This window comes from Ruditapes philippinarum, unplaced genomic scaffold (genome assembly GCF_026571515.1).
Source record: "Ruditapes philippinarum isolate M1 unplaced genomic scaffold, ASM2657151v2 ctg6082_1_1_1_1, whole genome shotgun sequence".
In the NCBI taxonomy this organism is placed as follows: Eukaryota; Metazoa; Mollusca; class Bivalvia; order Venerida; family Veneridae; genus Ruditapes; species Ruditapes philippinarum.
In genome coordinates, this window is record NW_026854087.1 from 36,678 (window position 1) to 55,068 (window position 18,391).

The following is an 18,391-nucleotide window of genomic DNA, read 5'->3' on the forward strand; positions in this document are numbered from 1 at the left end:
TAAGTAACCCTGGGAAATTCGAAGAAATATTTGCATACACAGTAGGTTTATAACGATTCAGAATTTTAACAAGTAAAATGTGTAATAATAAGCGGCCGAATAGCTCGGAGGAACTCAAGAGCCGCGGAATGGTATTCCGAGTGTCAGGGGTTCGAGTCCCTGCCAGGCTGTTACATATCAATATAAATTTGTCAAGAAAAATAGGGAGGAATTGTCTAAAATAATTATCACCCTAAATAGGATTCGGATCGGGTTCGGACAGTCGTTGATGAAAAGTCAGAAGATGAACTTGTAAAGGGGGTGGGGTGCTAGTCTGATTACCATCATTTGATGTCTGACGAACCTCATATCTAGTATATATTGGTACGCATATAACGACCTGTTTGCTGAATTTAATATCAAAAATGTTGCAATTAATTAGTAACTAAATCTTATATGCGTATGTAAACTAGGATTAAAAATAATTAATCTCCGGCGTAAAGCATGTAGAAAACCGCGAGGTCACAAACTTTAAAACTTTAATGTAAACATCACAATAATACTTCTTTATATAATATTTCTATTCTTTGACAGGGACACGGAACATCTCTTACATGTTTAAGAAACAAGAAATTTACATAATATATCTATCTAAGATATTCTTTTACTTCTGAAAAGTAAAAGACGCAAAACACGGTACTTAAGCGCTTAGACGAACGCATACGCACGCTAAATAAGAAACGCACGCTTTCAAACGCACGATAAACGAAAAACGATACACGAAAAACGTTAAACGCTTGAAAACGATGCACGCTTGAGAAAGCGTTTCGGCAAACGCACGTTGCACGCTATCAGACTTCCCGAAAGTTGAAAAAAACTGTCAGACATTCGGTCTGACAAACCATGAAAATCTGTCGGACCGAAACGAAATCTGTCGGACCAAATAAAATTGATCAAAATCAAAGATTGACTTGTGTTTGTATTTCTAAGACACTTTTTGTTTTTATTTTTTTCGCCGTAAAAATCGGCACATTCCTTACAGCGCATTTTCATCTCCTCCCTATCATACACCAACGATTCACTGTCTTGCTTCTACTTTTCATTAAATTTTGTCTCAGGTCTATTCTTTTTATCCTTTTACTGCTGTTTTGCCTGTTCCTCTGACGTAGATTTTTTATTTTTCCGAGGTTTGGCACCTTTAGCGACGCCATTTTGTATACATGCGGCTTGGATAAAAGCCGGACAGTCGGACCGATTCGGAATAAAAACTCGTCGGACCTGATCAAAATTTATCGGACATGTCCGTCGGACCGACGTATTTCGGGAAGTCTGCGCTATACGCACGCACGTTACACGAAAAACGGACGCACGAAAAACGCTATTTTTGACAACCGAAACGTTCACCCTACTGTAATAATAATACAATGTTTTAATATCTGTCGTATTTTTCATTTAAAATCTATGAAGAAACCCGGGTGAGGGGACTGATGCCAGACCTTTCACTCCCAAGGCTTTTTATATGCCCGAAAGGGCATATTATGTTATACCCCCTGGCGTCCGTCCGTCCGTCCGTTAGCAATTTGTCCGTTAGCAATTTGGTTTCCGGAGCATAACTTAAGTTCCATTTGGCCCCCAATGTTCAAACTTCATAGGATGATTGTCCATATTGGGTACAAGACCCCTATTGATTTTGGGGTCAAAAGGTCAAAGGTCAAGGTCACTATTACCTTAAAACTGAAAACAATTTCCGGAGCCTAACTTAAGTTCCATTTGACCCACAATAATCAAACTTCATAGGATGATTGTCCATATTGGGTAGAAGACCCCTATTGATTTTGGGGTCAAAGGTCAAGGTCACTATTACCTTGATACTGAAAATAGTTTCCGTCTGTTAGCAATTTGTCCGTTAGCAATTTGGTTTCCGGAGCATAACTTAAGTCCCATTTGGCCCACAATGTTCAAACTTCATAGGATGATTGTCCATATTGGGTAGAAGACCCCTATTGATTTTGGGGTCACAAGGTCAAAGGTCAAGGTCACTATTACCTTAAAACTGAAAACAGTTTCTGGAGCATAACTTAAGTTCCATTTGACCCACAATGTTCAAACTTCATAGGATCATTGTCCATGTTGGGTAGAAGACCCCTATTGATTTTGGGGTCACAAGGTCAAAGGTCAAGGTCACTATTACCTTAAAACTGAAAACAGTTTCCGGAGCATAACTTAAGTTCCATTTGACCCACAATGTTCAAACTTCATAGGATCATTGTCCATGTTGGGTAGAAGACCCCTATTGATTTTGGGGTCACAAGGTCAAAGGTCAAGGTCACTATTACCTTGAAACTGAAAACAGTTTCCGGATCATAACTTAAGTCCATTTGACCCACAATGTTCAAACTTCATAGGATGATTGTTCATATTGGGTAGAAGACCCCTATTGATTTTGGGGTCACAAGGTCAAAGGTCAAGGTCACTATTACCTTGATACAGAAAACAGTTTCCGGAGCATAACTTAAGTTCCATTTGACTCACAATGTTCAAACTTCATAAGTTAATTGTCCATATAAGGTAGAAGACCCCTATTGATTTTGGGGTCAAAAGGTCAAAGGTCAAGTCACTATTACCTTGATACTGAAAACAGTTTCCGGAGCATAACTTAAGTTCCATTTGACCCACATATTCAAACTTCATAGGATGATTGTCCATATAAGGTAGAAGACCCCTATTGATTTTAGGGTCACAAGGTCAAAGGTTAAGGTTAAGGACTTAAGTATTAATCAACCTACATCTGTAAAATTTTATAGGATGAACAGCTAATTCCCATGTCTAATGAATGCTTCATCCTTACTAAAAAAAAAACACTTTCGGGCATATAATGCTCCGCCTAGCGGTGCTCTTGTTACTATTGTGAGGTTTTACTCCCAAGACGGTTCACTCCCAAGAAGGTTCACTACCAAGATGTTTAACTCCCAAGACGGTTCACTCCCAAGATGTTTAACTCCCAATTATTTTCATTCGTTTTTTCAAAGTTTTGTCTTCCTTCACTGTGTACAATATTTGATTAGTCAAGCGTGCTGTCTCCTCCGAAAACTCTTGTTAATTGTATTCATAGTTTGAGTGTATGAATTTGTTTTTCTTTTTTCAAGAACTGCTACTTGTGACCATAGCAACAGAAGAAAATGATGGTTTAAGAAGATATATAAGAAGTACAAAGAAGTATGACTTGGAAACAAAGGTAAATTCATTATAACATTCTATATTTATTATATAAGATAAATGTATATCAAGTAAAGTAAGAATAGTTTAATTGTTTATAATATATAAGTAATAATAAACTAATTGTTTCATGCTTTGTGTAGTATATCCAGAAACACACATATGTCATTCATGAAAACTTAACAAACATTTTGTATATGACTCAGTTATATTTGATGTGGGTTTTTTTATATACATGTATGACAATTATACAACAAAGACCAAAGATTTTCTATTTTAAGTATAACTAACTATTGCTGGTATGCTGTGAATTTTAAGTATTATGTACTGTTACGTTAGCTATAGTACACTATACAGTGAAGATTTTGTACATGTCCAGTATAAAATAAACTTGTGGGGGTCAAACCCAATCTAGGACAAGCTGTTGCTTTTCTTGAACAAGAGGCTTTACACTCATTGCTAGTACTGGGTGATTCCAGGAAATGGATTTGAGAGTGTTTCAATAAGCTTATAGCTTCCAGCACAATCAAACTAAATTTAATTTGTATAATTTAACTTAAATAGCGATACATTGATGAACTTATAATAAGTCTTATTAATTCAATATGTAATAAATTTAATTTGCAAAAGAATAACCAATATTTTATATTTTCCTGTTCTGATACTGATCATAAAAGCTATGAAAGAGCTAAGAAGCCCCCTTTAAGCCATATGTACATATCTTTTTCGATGAAGTCACACATAATGACATAAATCTTAAGCTGTACCTTAAGGATTAAATAATTTTTGTTTTTTTTGTTTTGTTTTGGGTTTTACGTCACATCGACACAGTATAGGTCATATCGCGACGTTCCGGCTTTACTGGTGGAGGAAGACCTCAGGTGCCCTTCCGTGCATTATTTCAGGCACTAACGGGCACCTGAGTAGAACCACCGACGTTCCGTAAGCTAGCTGGATAGCTTCCTCACATGAAAGAATCCAAAGTCCCTGTCGGAATTCGAACCCACAGCGGTGAGGGGCAAGTGGTTTGAAGTCAACGACCTTAACCACTCGGCCACGGACGCCCCTTAGGATTAAATAAAATCGAGAATTTTTTCCCGAATAATAAAGTGTACCAGTCTATAGTTTATATTATAAGTTGTATATGTCTGGTATTGTCATTCTTAAGTTTATGTAAAGAGGTCAGAAATTAATAATAGATTTATCAAAGGAATTTGATATTTCAGAATTTGCTCTGTTGTATATGAGATAAGAAATAATTGTGAGCTATTATTTCTCTGCAGGTTTTTGGTTTAGGTTTAGATTGGCGTGGCGGGGACATGACCAACACTGGCGGGGGTCATAAGATCAATATATTGAAAGAAGAACTGTCCCAGTATAAAGACAGAAGTGACTTGATTCTTATGTTTACAGACAGGTATATATGTATATATCTTTAATATAATTCAGTGATATGTTGAAAAGTTAAACTGATAAAATTGTACAGACAGGTAAATATGTATATATCTTTAATATAATTCAGTCATATGTTGACAAGTTAAACTGATAAAATTGTACAGACAGATGGTATGTTTAAAATATGTTGTATTTACATGAATACTTTTCTTGTTCTACTTGTAAAATCCTAAAACAATCTGATCATGAAGTTGTTGACATTATTTACTGATTTATAAGTTAAAGTTCAAGTTTCCTTGACTGTTCCAGTAATTCTGGATAAAGTGGATATCTTTACGTGTCAGAAAGGTTGTGGAATCACAATTACTTAAGTTATCTGTTTGTTGATACTTTAATAATAATCATATGGTAATAGCTGGTAATTGATTGGCATCTTTGTTATTAAGGAATGATTGTCAGGTTGAAAATTGTTAAAAGTTTTTTAAAATATGGTTACCGAAACACACCCCAGACACATAGGAACTTTGTTACCTGGAACATATAGGAACTTATTTACCTGAAACCCATAGGAACTTGGTTACCCAGAACAAATAGAAACTTGGTTTCACAGAACAAATAGAAACTTGGTTTCACAGAACAAATGGAACTTGGCTTCACAGAACAAATAGGAACTTGGTTTCACAGAACAAATGGGAATTTGGTTACCCAGAACAAATAGGAACTTGGTTACCCAGAACAAATAGGAACATGGTTACCTGGAATAAATATGAACTTGGTTACCAGAAGGGTTTCTTAATCGGACAAAAATCATAATCGATAATTGAAAATAATCAAACAACCCTTTTCGATCAATCATCGATTATATAATCGAAGCATTTACATTAACAAAGTAATTGTATACATGCACATATCATGCTTTTATATTTACAAGTAATCCATTAGTATTCTGTATTTTATGTTACTATACTACTTTATCAGCTGAAATACACTACTTTAAAGATCCTTGAGTATAATATTTTAATGAAATAAATTAATTAAAATCTATGAAATTATTATGTCTCAGTTTGAATAAAGATAAACTTGATACTTTTGAAGATGCAACCTATTATGGGGACAAGTAACTTGGTCCTTTCTTAACAAAATTTTCAGGATATTTTTAATGTCAGTATATATTCATATTGTAGCCCCTATAGTGTGTAGAATAATTTCATACATAACATATCTTTTTTGTGTGTAGTCAAATCATGTTTATTTTATATTTACAAAGAGATCATAATATTTTTCTAATGTCAAATTTGAACATAGTAGATCTATATCTTTAAAATTTGAATGTCTCATTGTCAACTATTAACTCCATGGTCACCAGTAGCCACCAGTATGCTTTCATATTCATTTCAATGAAAAATTATACAGTAAACCTAAGCTGGCTTTAATTTAGAGTGTTGTTATAATACAGTGAGCCACTTAAAGTAACAGCGAGAAAATAGATTACTAATGATCGATTATTAAACTTGTAATCGATCATCGTCATCAATTCCTATAAACGATGAATTTTTGATTATTATTCGATCATCGCTTAATCCTTAGTTACCAGAACAAATAGGAACTTGGTTACCTGGAACACGTAGGAACTTGGTTATATAGACACACAGAAACCTGAAATGATGATATTTTCACTTGACTTGATTTTCGCGAATATTTCAATGTCACAAATTTACAACTCCCAATATTCAATGGTGGGGAAATTGATTTAATTGCTAAAAAAACCCAGAAGAAATAGATAGTTAGGGTAATTTGCTTGTAACTAAGTACTCCCCCCCCCCCACCCCCCATCTTTTTTTTGAAAAAAACTAAAATAGGATACCCAAAATGCATGTTAAATGCTTTTGAGTATTATAAATAAATACAAAACATTTCTGATGCATAATGAGCCTTTAAGGTAATTACATATATAATATATTTGATCATTTTGTTTGTTTAGTTATGATGTTGTTGTCACAGCTGGAGCATCAGAGATTCTAGAAAAGTTCAACAAGTTTGATGCACGTGTAGTTTTCTCTGCTGAAGGATTTTGTTGGCCGGACAGGTCATTAGCGGTAATAATTACTGTTTTATACCTTTAACTTGGTGACGGAATCTAACCATTGTGACCAGTGTAGACCATTGATGCTAGCTCATTGTTGATTCTATTTTAATCTAACTAAAATACCATTTTAATCTAACTAAAATACCATTTTAATCTAACTAAAATACCATTTTAATCTAACTAAAATACCATTTTAATCTAAAATAAAATAAACCATTTTAATCTAAAACAAAATACATTTTTTTCTAAAAAAAAAACTATAATTTGGGCCGGGTTGCCCCTGGTTTCAAAAACCCCGGGTTAAAAAAAGGGATGGTGAAAAAATTTTCCGGGGGGGGTCGGGCCCCCCCCCAAGGAAAAGGCGGGCGGGGAAAAAATATTTTTCGTAAACAGTTTCCTCAGCAAAATAAATTAAACATAACCCCTTTATTAAATTTTGGGATTTTCCAAAACCCTTTACAACAATTTTGGGCCCTTACCGTGGGATTCGATTTCAGGCCTGTCGCTTCATCCACTTTTCCGGTTTTTTCAACTTTTTTGGGTTTAAAATTTTGTTAGGGAAATTTTTACAAATTTAAAGGTTTTAAATTTTGGAAATTTTTTCCCCTTAAAAAGGGTTTTTTCTCAGCAAAAATAAATAAAAAACAAACAGGGCCCCCTTTGGAAATAATTTGGCCAAAAAACCCCGCCAATTTTAAAAACCATTTGGGCCCATCTGGGGAAATTTGGATTTCAGGGGTTTTTTCGCCCCCAAAACCACCCTTCCCCTGTTTTATCCACTTAATTTTTAATTTGGGTTTTTTGAAAATTTTCCCCACTTAAGGTCAATGGTGGAAATTTTCCCCCTAAAAGTTTTCCCCCAAACAAACTACCCTTAAAACACAAATCTCTTTGATATTTGGCCCCTTTCAGCATTTACACATTTCCCAACCGTGGAAAATGATTTCAGGTTTTGTCCCCTCATTTCCCCTTTCCCGTTTATCCCCCTTATTAAAAAATTTGGTTTGATTTTTTTGACATTAATGGTCAATTTGGGAGGGAAAAAATTCGTAACCCGTTTTCTCAGGGAAATACTTAAACACAGCCTCTTGATATTTGGCATGCAGCATTGACACATGGTCCCATACTGTGGGATTTGATTTCAAGTCTGCAGCTCATCCACTTCACATTAATGGTCAATGGTAGGAAATTTTCGTAACATTTTTCTCAGAAACTACTAATCACAGCCTCTTGATATTTGGCATACAGCATTGACACATGGTCCCATACTGTGGGATTAGATTTTAGGTGTGTAGCTTATCCACTGTCTTCCTGTTTACCTACTGAATTAAATTTTTCAACATTAATGGGTCAATGGAAAATTTTTTTTGTAACATCACAGCCTCATGATATTTGGTGTACAAATGGAACCCGGCCTTTTCTGTCTTTGACCCATTTTTATCTAACTAAAATACCATTTTAATCTAACTAAAATACCATTTTAATCTAACTAAAATACTAGTAAATATAAGCCATGTAGGGGGTGTTAGCATCAAAATGATATCTGGAAGAATCTCTAAATAACATAAGGGATGTTGGCATCAAAGTATATTGTACAGTTGATTAGGCTTACTTTACTGGAAGCATACACAAATTTGTTCACATTGAATAGATAGTAACTGTAAAGTAATTTTGATAATGAATGAATATTTTCCATTGGCAACAATCAGACTCTATTTTCAATAATTTATAGAAAATTCATGTTTTATTCCATTTATTCATTCCTTTAAGGTAAAAAGTCTTCATTTGTTTTAGAAAAATGACAATTGAATAGTTTAGTTTAATATTTTAATGAAATTTTTGATGCAAACAAACAAATTGGCCCCCGACAGATTGGCCCCAAGTCGAAACAGCCCCAAAGATAGTCAAATCAGAAACATATATGTCAAATCGGCCTCAGTACATTTTCAAGAAGTCAAATCAGCCGTATATCAGTCAATTTTGCCCCAAAATTAGTCAAATCGGCACTAGAATTACTTTTGTGAAACATCCTATTTCATGTTTATAATTTATGTCAGACAACAAAATTTCAAAAAAAGAAAAAAAAGATTTGATCTGAATTTAGTTCTTCTTCTTTTGTAACTAAATACTTGAAAAACTAAGGGAGATTATAGAAATTAATATCAGAATGAAACTTTTTTTCTTGCAAATAAAATGACAACTTTTGTTATTACAAAATGATATAATACTATGAACCATAAAGGGTTTGGAAGAATATATCTGTATTTTCATGTAACTAATTAACTAAAGTTTTCAAAATATTTTTATTGTTTGTCAAATAATTCATCTTATGACATATTTCTACTGTTGTATTAAGTGCCACCCAGCAAATGTTGTTTAAGTGTTAATAAAGAACATATGACAGTGTCACAATCAGATATAAGTTTATTTATAAAGGAGAATAAATTATTGTATATAATAATTATATGATTAAGATCTTGTCACATTAAGAGATCAACATGTGTTAATATTTACACTGACCATCTCTTCCTGACTGCATGCTGATACAGTTATACATGTTTTAGATTAACCTGGTGAATATTGATAATGTATTTACCCAGCTGTTAGTTCAATACATGTATTTAAAGTAGATTGGTCTATAAAAGACAGTTTTTCCCTACATACCGGTATTTTAAATATAAAACTATAGAAAAGTATCATTTGGATATTCTTACAAAATATTTCTTGAACTATTTATAGAATATCAGAAAAGAATTAAGAGTAACAATAATTCCCAACCTGATTGGTTAAGATAATTTATTAATGTATACTTTGTTTATCAGGATGAAAAATTCTTCTTGAACAAAGAAATGTTTTGTTGGTATGAATATTTATATGATGAATATTAATATTATGTTATAGAACAATTAATCATCTGCTATATATATGAATATGTAATATACAGTCATATATCTCACACCAGTACCTATAACATCCTAATATATTTAATTTGTGGTTTGTTGTCATGTATGGTATCAGATACCAACAACACAACAATGTAATTCATGGTATTACATATTATCAATTATGGACCAATTCCCTTTAAAAGGGATTTCAGTTAAGCTTTAACAATGCTTCAAATTATTCTCCTATAAAACATACATGTATATGACAGCCAATTCCCTTTATAGGGATTTCAGTATAGCTCTAACAATGCTTCAAATTATTCTCCTATAAAACATACATGTATATGACAGCCAATTCCCTTTAAAAGGATTTCAGTATAGCTCTAACAATGCTTCAAATTATTCTGCTATAAAACATACATGTATATGACAGCCAATTCCCTTTAAAGGGATTTCAGTATAGCTCTAACAATGCTTCAAATTATTCTCCTATAAAACATACATGTATATGACAGCCAATTCCCTTTAAAGGGATTTCAGTATAGCTCTAACAATGCTTCAAATTATTCTCCTCAAAACATACATGTATATGACAGCCAATTCCCTTTAAAAGGATTTCAGTATATCTGTAACAATGCTTCAAATTATTCTCCTATAAAACATACATGTATATGACAGCCAATTCCCTTTAAAGGGATTTCAGTATATCTGTAACAATGCTTCAAATTATTCTCCTATAAAACATACATGTATATGACAGCCAAATTCCCTTTAAAAGGATTTCAGTATAGCTCTAACAATGCTTCAAATTATTCTCCTATAAAACATACATGTATATGACAGCCAATTCCCTTTAAAAGGGATTTCAGTATAGCTTTAACAATGCTTCAAATTATTCTCCTATAAAACATTCATGCAGGGCTCGCGCTGGCAGGAGCCAATGAGCAAATTGGCCCCAAAATTATTAAATTGGCTCAAGAAAATCATGATTGGCTCCAACTTAAGAAAAATATAACTTTTGGAATATCCAGTCTAAATTTAGCATTTGCTATTTTAAGAATGGAAAAGTACACATTTGGTTTTCCATTTACAACTTCCGCTTTACCGCTTACTGGTACACAGTCTCATTTTTGTGGGGTCATTGACTGGTCTATATTTGTTACTTCCCTTCCAAATAAAATAACGTTTATAAACAGTAACACAGTCTAATACACTGACCTCATGGTATGTTTACATGTTTATCAGCTGATAAATATGACACTAATTGGTGTGAATTGTTGAATGTGCACTGGATAATTGGTCTTTATATTCAATATGAAAACAATAACTAGCAGCATCTTAAGATTATCGCCAATCATGTCAACAGTTTGGTTATGAAATGGACGACTTTACGGTAAGTTTGCATTCATATAATTTTATTGTTGTTGATAAAAAGATCAAAGGAATTATGAGTTATAGAATAGAAGTTGGTTTTTTTTAATTGCAAATTAAATCTGACCTAATAATGGCTCCAAAAAAGCATAAATTTGACAAGAAGTATATTTGACAATTAGTATTCCTGAAAAAAAAATTGACTTTACTTTGTACATAACCTCTATCTGGAGCATTCATTTACAAATGGCATACATGGCTGTGAAATGTTTATGGAAAATTCAAGAAGCATATAACATATTTTAGGAAACTTATGCTAATTACTGTACTCTTATAATGAATAGTTGGCATTTTTTTCCTGAATTATGTTTAGTTTAGAATTATTCTTTTCTTCATTAATAATTATTCTTCTTACTCTCAAATGTTTCTGTTTTTATAATTTCAGATACAGATAGTCCTCAAACCAAATCTTTGGCATTAACCAAGCAAGCTGAAGCAGCACATTGGAATGTGGTTCTGATGTCACTGTCATGCCACTAACTTGGATTTTATGAAAACATTGCTGACCAAATTAGCCTGGAAAATGTTATTCTTATAGCTACTGAGCTGCAAGCTTTTATGATCAGTTTTAAAGTGATTAAAATGTAGCTACCAAAATAAAGTTGGATATACATGTAGTTTATGTTTTTTTTAAATATCTCATGCCTTTTTAAGGTGTTCCATATATGAACTAATGCTATAAATAAGTCTGACAATTGAATTCTGGTTATTTTGCAGTACCATTGCCTTCTTGAAAATGAAATACAGGCACGCAATTTTCGCCGCGAAAAATTGGCTCAAAGAAAAAAATCTGCCAGTGCTAGCCCTGTTCATGTATATGACAACCAATTCCCTTTAAAGGTATTTCAGTATAGCTTTAACAATGCTTCAAATTATTCTCCTATAAAACATACATATATATGACAGCCAATTCCCTTTAAGGGATTTCAGTATATCTCTGACAATGCTTCAAATTATTCTCCTATAAAACATTCATGTATATGACAACCAATTCCCTTTAAAGGTATTTCAGTATAGCTTTAACAATGCTTCAAATTATTCTCCTATAAAACATACATGTATATGACAGCCAATTCCCTTTAAAGGGATTTCAGTATAGCTCTAACAATGCTTCAAATTATTCTCCTATAAAACATACATGTATATGACAGCCAATTCCCTTTAAAGGGATTTCAGTATAGCTTTAACAATGCTTCAAATTATTCTCCTATAAAACATACATGTATATGACAGCCAATTCCCTTTAAAGGGATTTCAGTATAGCTCTAACAATGCTTCAAATTATTCTCCTATAAAACATTCATGTATATGACAGCCAATTCCCTTTAAAGGGATTTCAGTATAGCTCTAACAATGCTTCAAATTATTCTCCTATAAAACATACATGTATATGACAGCCAATTCCCTTTAAAGGGATTTCAGTATAGCTCTAACAATGCTTCAAATTATTCTCCTATAAAACATACATGTATATGACAGCCAATTCCCTCTAAAGGGATTTCAGTATAGCTCTAACAATGCTTCAAATTATTCTCCTATAAAACGTGCATGTATATAACAGCCAATTCCCTTGAAAGGGATTTCAGTATAGCTCTAACAATGCTTCAAATTATTCTCGTATAAAACATGCATGTATATAACAGCCAATTCCCTTTAAAGGGATTTCAGTATAGCTTTAACAATGCTTCAAATTATTCTCCTATAAAACATACATGTATATGACAGCCAATTCCCTTTAAAGGGATTTTAGTATAGCTTTAACAATGCTTCAAAATATTCTCCTATAAAACATACATGTATATGACAGTCAATTCCCTTTAAAGGGATTTCAGTATAGCTCTAACAATGCTTCAAATTATTCTCCTTTAAAACATAGATGTATATGACAGCCAATTCCCTTTAAAGGGATTTCAGTATAGCTCTAACAATGCTTCAAATTATTCTCCTATAAAACATACATGTATATGTCAGCCAATTTCCTTTAAAGGGATTTCAGTATAGCTTTAACAATGCTTCAAATTATTCTCCTATAAAACATGCATGTATATGACAGCCAATTCCCTTTAAAGGGATTTCAGTATAGCTCTAACAATGCTTCAAATTATTCTCCTATAAAACATACATGTATATGACAGCCAATTCCCTTTAAAGGGATTTCAGTATAGCTTTAACAATGCTTCAAATAATTCTCCTATAAAACATTCATGTATATGACAACCAATTCCCTTTAAAGGGATTTCAGTATAGCTTTAACATTGCTTAAAATTATTCTCCTATAAAACATACAAGTATATGACAGGCAATTCCCTTTAAAGGGATTTCAGTATAGCTCTAACAATGCTTCAAATTATTCTCCTATAAAACATACATGTATATGACAGCCAATTCCCTTTAAAGGGATTTCAGTATAGCTCTAACAATGCTTCAAATTATTCTCCTATAAAACATACATGTATATGACAGCCAATTCCCTTTAAAGGGATTTCAGTATATCTCTAACAATGCTTCAAATTATTCTCTCCTATAAAACATACATGTATATGACAGCCAATTCCCTTTAAAGGGATTTCAGTATAGCTCTAACAATGCTTCAAATTATTCTCCTATAAAACATACATGTATATGACAGCCAATTCCCTTTAAAGGGATTTCAGTATAGCTCTAACAATGCTTCAAATTATTCTCCTATAAAACATACATGTATATGACAGCCAATTCCCTTTAAAGGGATTTCAGTATAGCTCTAACAATGCTTCAAATTATTCTCCTATAAAACATACATGTATATGACAGCCAATTCCCTTTAAAGGGATTTCAGTATAGCTCTAACAATGCTTCAAATTATTCTCCTATAAAACATTCATGTATATGACAACCAATTCCCTTTAAAGGGATTTCAGTATAGCTTTAACATTGCTTAAAATTATTCTCCTATAAAACATACAAGTATATGACAGGCAATTCCCTTTAAAGGGATTTCAGTATAGCTCTAACAATGCTTAAAATTATTCTCCTATAAAACATACATGTATATGACAGCCAATTCCCTTTAAAGGGATTTCAGTATAGCTCTAACAATGCTTCAAATTATTCTCCTATAAAACATACATGTATATGACAGCCAATTCCCTTTAAAGGGATTTCAGTATAGCTCTAACAATGCTTCAAATTATTCTCCTATAAAACATACAAGTATATGACAGGCAATTCCCTTTAAAGGGATTTCAGTATAGCTCTAACAATGCTTCAAATTATTCTCCTATAAAACATACATGTATATGACAGCCAATTCCCTTTAAAGGGATTTCAGTATAGCTCTAACAATGCTTCAAATTATTCTCCTATAAAACATACATGTATATGACAGCCAATTCCCTTTAAAGGGATTTCAGTATAGCTTTAACAATGCTTCAAATTATTCTCCTATAAAACATACATGTATATGACAACCAATTCCCTTTAAAGGGATTTCAGTATAGCTCTAACAATGCTTCAAATTATTCTCCTATAAAACATACATGTATATGACAGTACAGTGTATTATTATACAAAATATGAAGGAATATTCTCATGTCATATGATGTCATATACGATGTTAATTAACCCAATGATCGATATAAGAAAAAATTCCAGTTTCCTTCTATGCACCATGCTACAATATAGGGAACAAACTAGTTAATCACCCCTCAATACAACATCTGAATTTGCAATCTTCAGACAACACAGTATCACTGGTTGCTCTTTGTTTTGGCATCATAGTATTATATTGCATGATTTATGGTCTAAATGCTTTTATTAAAGCCTTTGAACCGCCTGCGTGGTCGAAGGGTTAGAGTTGATGACTTCTTATCCAGTTACCTCTCTGGCCTGGGGTTCTATCCCTTGGAGATGCTTTGGTAGTTTAGCGCCGAGGAAGGTAGTCTAGTACTGTTGTAACTCTCCAGGAATGATGGTTAGGAAACTACCCGCCTTTATGACTGACATACTGTTGGGAAAAGGCGTAAAATGAAACAAACAAACAATTAAAGCCTTTGAGATTATATTACTGTGAATTTTAACTTTAATCATGCATTATTATACAGCAACACACTCAAAAGTGATATCTATTTATTAAACAACTCACTCAAAATTTTTATTTCCTAAACAAAGCATTCATAATTGATATCCGTTTGCTAAACAAAGTGGAATATATTTAAAACAAGTTTATCGCTCTTGTTTAAATAAATTAATGATAACAAAACATTGATATCATATGAGATATTACCTGTAAGTTTTGTATAAGCATTAAAATGTTTTCTTTTGTTTTGTTTATAGAGCTCGTATCCTGATGTGAAATTACATGAGAAGAAGTATCTTTGTTCAGGAGGTTTGTTCTTTATCTAAATTGTTTTTAATTCTTTTTAATTTATTTGATTTAATTTCTTTTCATTTTTGGCCGGGTTGCACTGGTGCAAACCCGGGTTATAGTATGGTGAATGTTGGGCGGCGGGCGGGCGGGGAAAAAACTTTCGTAACAGTTTTCTCAGCAACTATTTATCACAGCCTTTTGATATTTGGTATACAGCATCAACACATGGTCCCATACTGTGGGATTCGATTTCAGGTCTGTCGCTCATCTACTTCCTGTTTGCCGACCTAGTTAAATTTTCAGCATTAATGGTCAATAGTAGGAAATTTCGTTTAATGCTGGTCAATAGTAGGAAATTTTCGTAACAGTTTTCTCAGCAACTACTTATCACAGCCTTTTGATATTTGGTATACAGCATCAACACATGGTCCCATACTGTGGGATTCGATTTCAGGTCTGTCGCTCATCTACTTCCTGTTTGCTGACCTAGTTAAATTTTCAGCATTAATGGTCCATAGTAGGAAATTTTCATAACAGTTTCTCAGCAACTACTTATCACAGCCTTTTTATATTTGGTATACAGCATCAACACATAGTCCCATACCGTGGGATTCCATTTCAGGTCTGTTGCTAATCTACTCCTGTTTGCCGACCTAGTTAAATTTTCAACATTAATGGTCAATGGTAGGAAATTTTCGTAACAGTTTTCTCAGCAGCTACTTATCACAGCCTCTTGATATTTGGTATACAGCATCAAAACATGGTCCCATACTGTGGGATTTGATTTCAGGTCTGTCGCTCATCCACTTCCTGTTTGCCGACTTAGTTAAATTTTCTACATTAATGCTCAATGGTAGGAAATTTTCGTTCATAACAGTTTTCTCAGCAACTACTTATCACAGCCTCTTGATATTTGGCATACAGCATTAACATATGGTCCCATACCGTGGGATTCGATTTCAAGTCTGTTGCTCATCCACTTCCTGTTTGCCGACTTTTTTCTACATTTATGGTCAATGGCAGGAAATTTTCGTTACAGTTTTCTTGGCAACTACTTATCACAGCCTCTTGATATTTGATATACAGCATTATCAAGTGGTCCTATACAGTGGGATTTGATTTCAGGTCTGTTGCTCATCCACTTCCTGTTTGCCCACTTAGTTAAATTTTGACATAATTAATGATCAATAGATAGTAGAAAATTTTCATAACAGTTTTTGTCAGCAACTACTTACCACAGCTTCTTGATATGTGATTCACAGCATTGACATGTGGTCCCATATTGTGGGATTCCATTTCAGGTCTGATGCTCATTCTTTTTCGGTTAACCAACTAAGTTAAATTTTCAACATCAATGGTCAAGAAAGTTGTAGAAAATTTAAGTAACATCACAGCCTCATGATATTTTGTATACATATGCAACCCGGCCTTTTTCTGTCTTTGACCCATTTTTTATATAAATTTATGCACTCCTGTATATTGTGTTTATGTATAAATATAATTATAGTATTTAGCATAATTAACAAATCAGGTAGGTAATACCATTTACAATATACATGTAGGCTCACATAACATATCAATTTATTATGCTCCCCAAAGGGAGAGCATATAGTCGCCACCTTGTCCGTCTGTCCGTTCATTGTCTTGTCCGGAGCATAACTTGAAAACCCTTGGAGATAATTTGTTTAAACTTCATACAGTGGTAGAGTGCATTGAAGGGGAGTGCAGTGTCTAAGAACCATACCTCTATTTTGCCCGGTTTTTGAATTATCTCCCCTTTTAGAAAAATCTTGTCCGGGACATAACTCCAAAACTATAAGAGATATCAACATGAAACTTTGTAGGCAAATAGATCTCAATGGGAAGATGTGCAGTGCACAAGAACCATAACTTTGTTAAGCCTCATTTTTGAATTATAATCCCTTTTAAAAAACCTTGTCCAGGACATAGTTGTAAAACTATAAGAGATATCAACATGAAACTTTGTAGGTAGATATATCTCAATGGGTAGATGTGCAGTGCAGAAGAATCATAACTCTGCCTTGCCTAATTTTGGAGTTACTGCTCTTTGTTTATTTTTACTTTTTGAACTTTGTCTGGGACATAATTCTAAAATTGTAAGAGATATCAACATGAAACTTTGTTGGTAGATAGATCTCATTGAGTAAAAGTGCAGTACAAAAAACATAACTCTGTTTTGCCTAATTTATGAATTATCTCCCCTTTTAAAAAAATCTTGTCCGGAACTACAAGAGATATCAACATGAAACTTTGTAGGTAGATAGATCTCAATGGGTAGATGTGCAGTGCACAAGAACTTGAACTCCGCCTTGCCAAATTTTGTAGTTATTGCCCTTTGTTCATTTTTAGCTCGACTTTTAAAAAACAAAAAAACATAGAGGTATTGTTATAGACCTGGTGCCGTTGCTGTTGCCATTGCCGTCCGCAAACTTGTACCTGGATCATAACCTTTTTAGTTCTTGGTGTATTGTCTTCATACTTGGCCACAAATACCCTTGAGACAAGACCTTTTAGTAGACCCCACTAACCTTGACCTTCATCCATAAATGACCTTGACCTTCAAGGTCAAAAGTCCAAATTTTGCTTGTTCTTGCTATTATTGGCTGTAACTTTGTTGTTTTTGAATGGATTATCTTGAAACTTGAACATAATAATCTTCAAGGATAACCCTTAAAAATAACCAGACCGACATTGACCTTCACTTATAAATGACCTTGAATTTGCACAGGACCTCTGAGTGAACAAAGTTCGACTGTAGTTCAGTTATATATCTTAAATTATGTGCACATTGTTTACAGCATAAGTATAATAATAAAAATGTTTTTGTTTTTTTCAGGATTTATTGGGTATGCTAAGGACGTGTATGAAATTATTTCCCACAATGCAGTAGCAGATAACGATGATGACCAGTTATATTACACTAAAATATTTCTAGACAAATCTCTCCAGGTATGATTCATATCTATGTACAAAACATTACCACTGTATAATGATAACAACAGTAAAATTTATGTTTTAATTAAAGCTTCC

At 33.2% G+C, this 18,391-nt stretch overlaps 1 protein-coding gene across 1 annotated transcript in view; it reads left to right on the top strand.

Annotated features, from left to right (window-relative positions):
• The window catches only part of LOC132738885 (procollagen-lysine,2-oxoglutarate 5-dioxygenase 1-like), a 44,404-nt gene that overhangs the window by 12,317 nt on the left and 13,696 nt on the right, over positions 1–18,391 (top strand). The window contains exons 2-6 of the mRNA XM_060726496.1: positions 3,126–3,214; positions 4,479–4,612; positions 6,572–6,686; positions 15,307–15,358; positions 18,198–18,310. Coding sequence (XP_060582479.1) covers positions 3,126–3,214; positions 4,479–4,612; positions 6,572–6,686; positions 15,307–15,358; positions 18,198–18,310 — 503 coding nt within the window. The remainder of the gene's footprint in view (positions 1–3,125; positions 3,215–4,478; positions 4,613–6,571; positions 6,687–15,306; positions 15,359–18,197; positions 18,311–18,391) is intronic.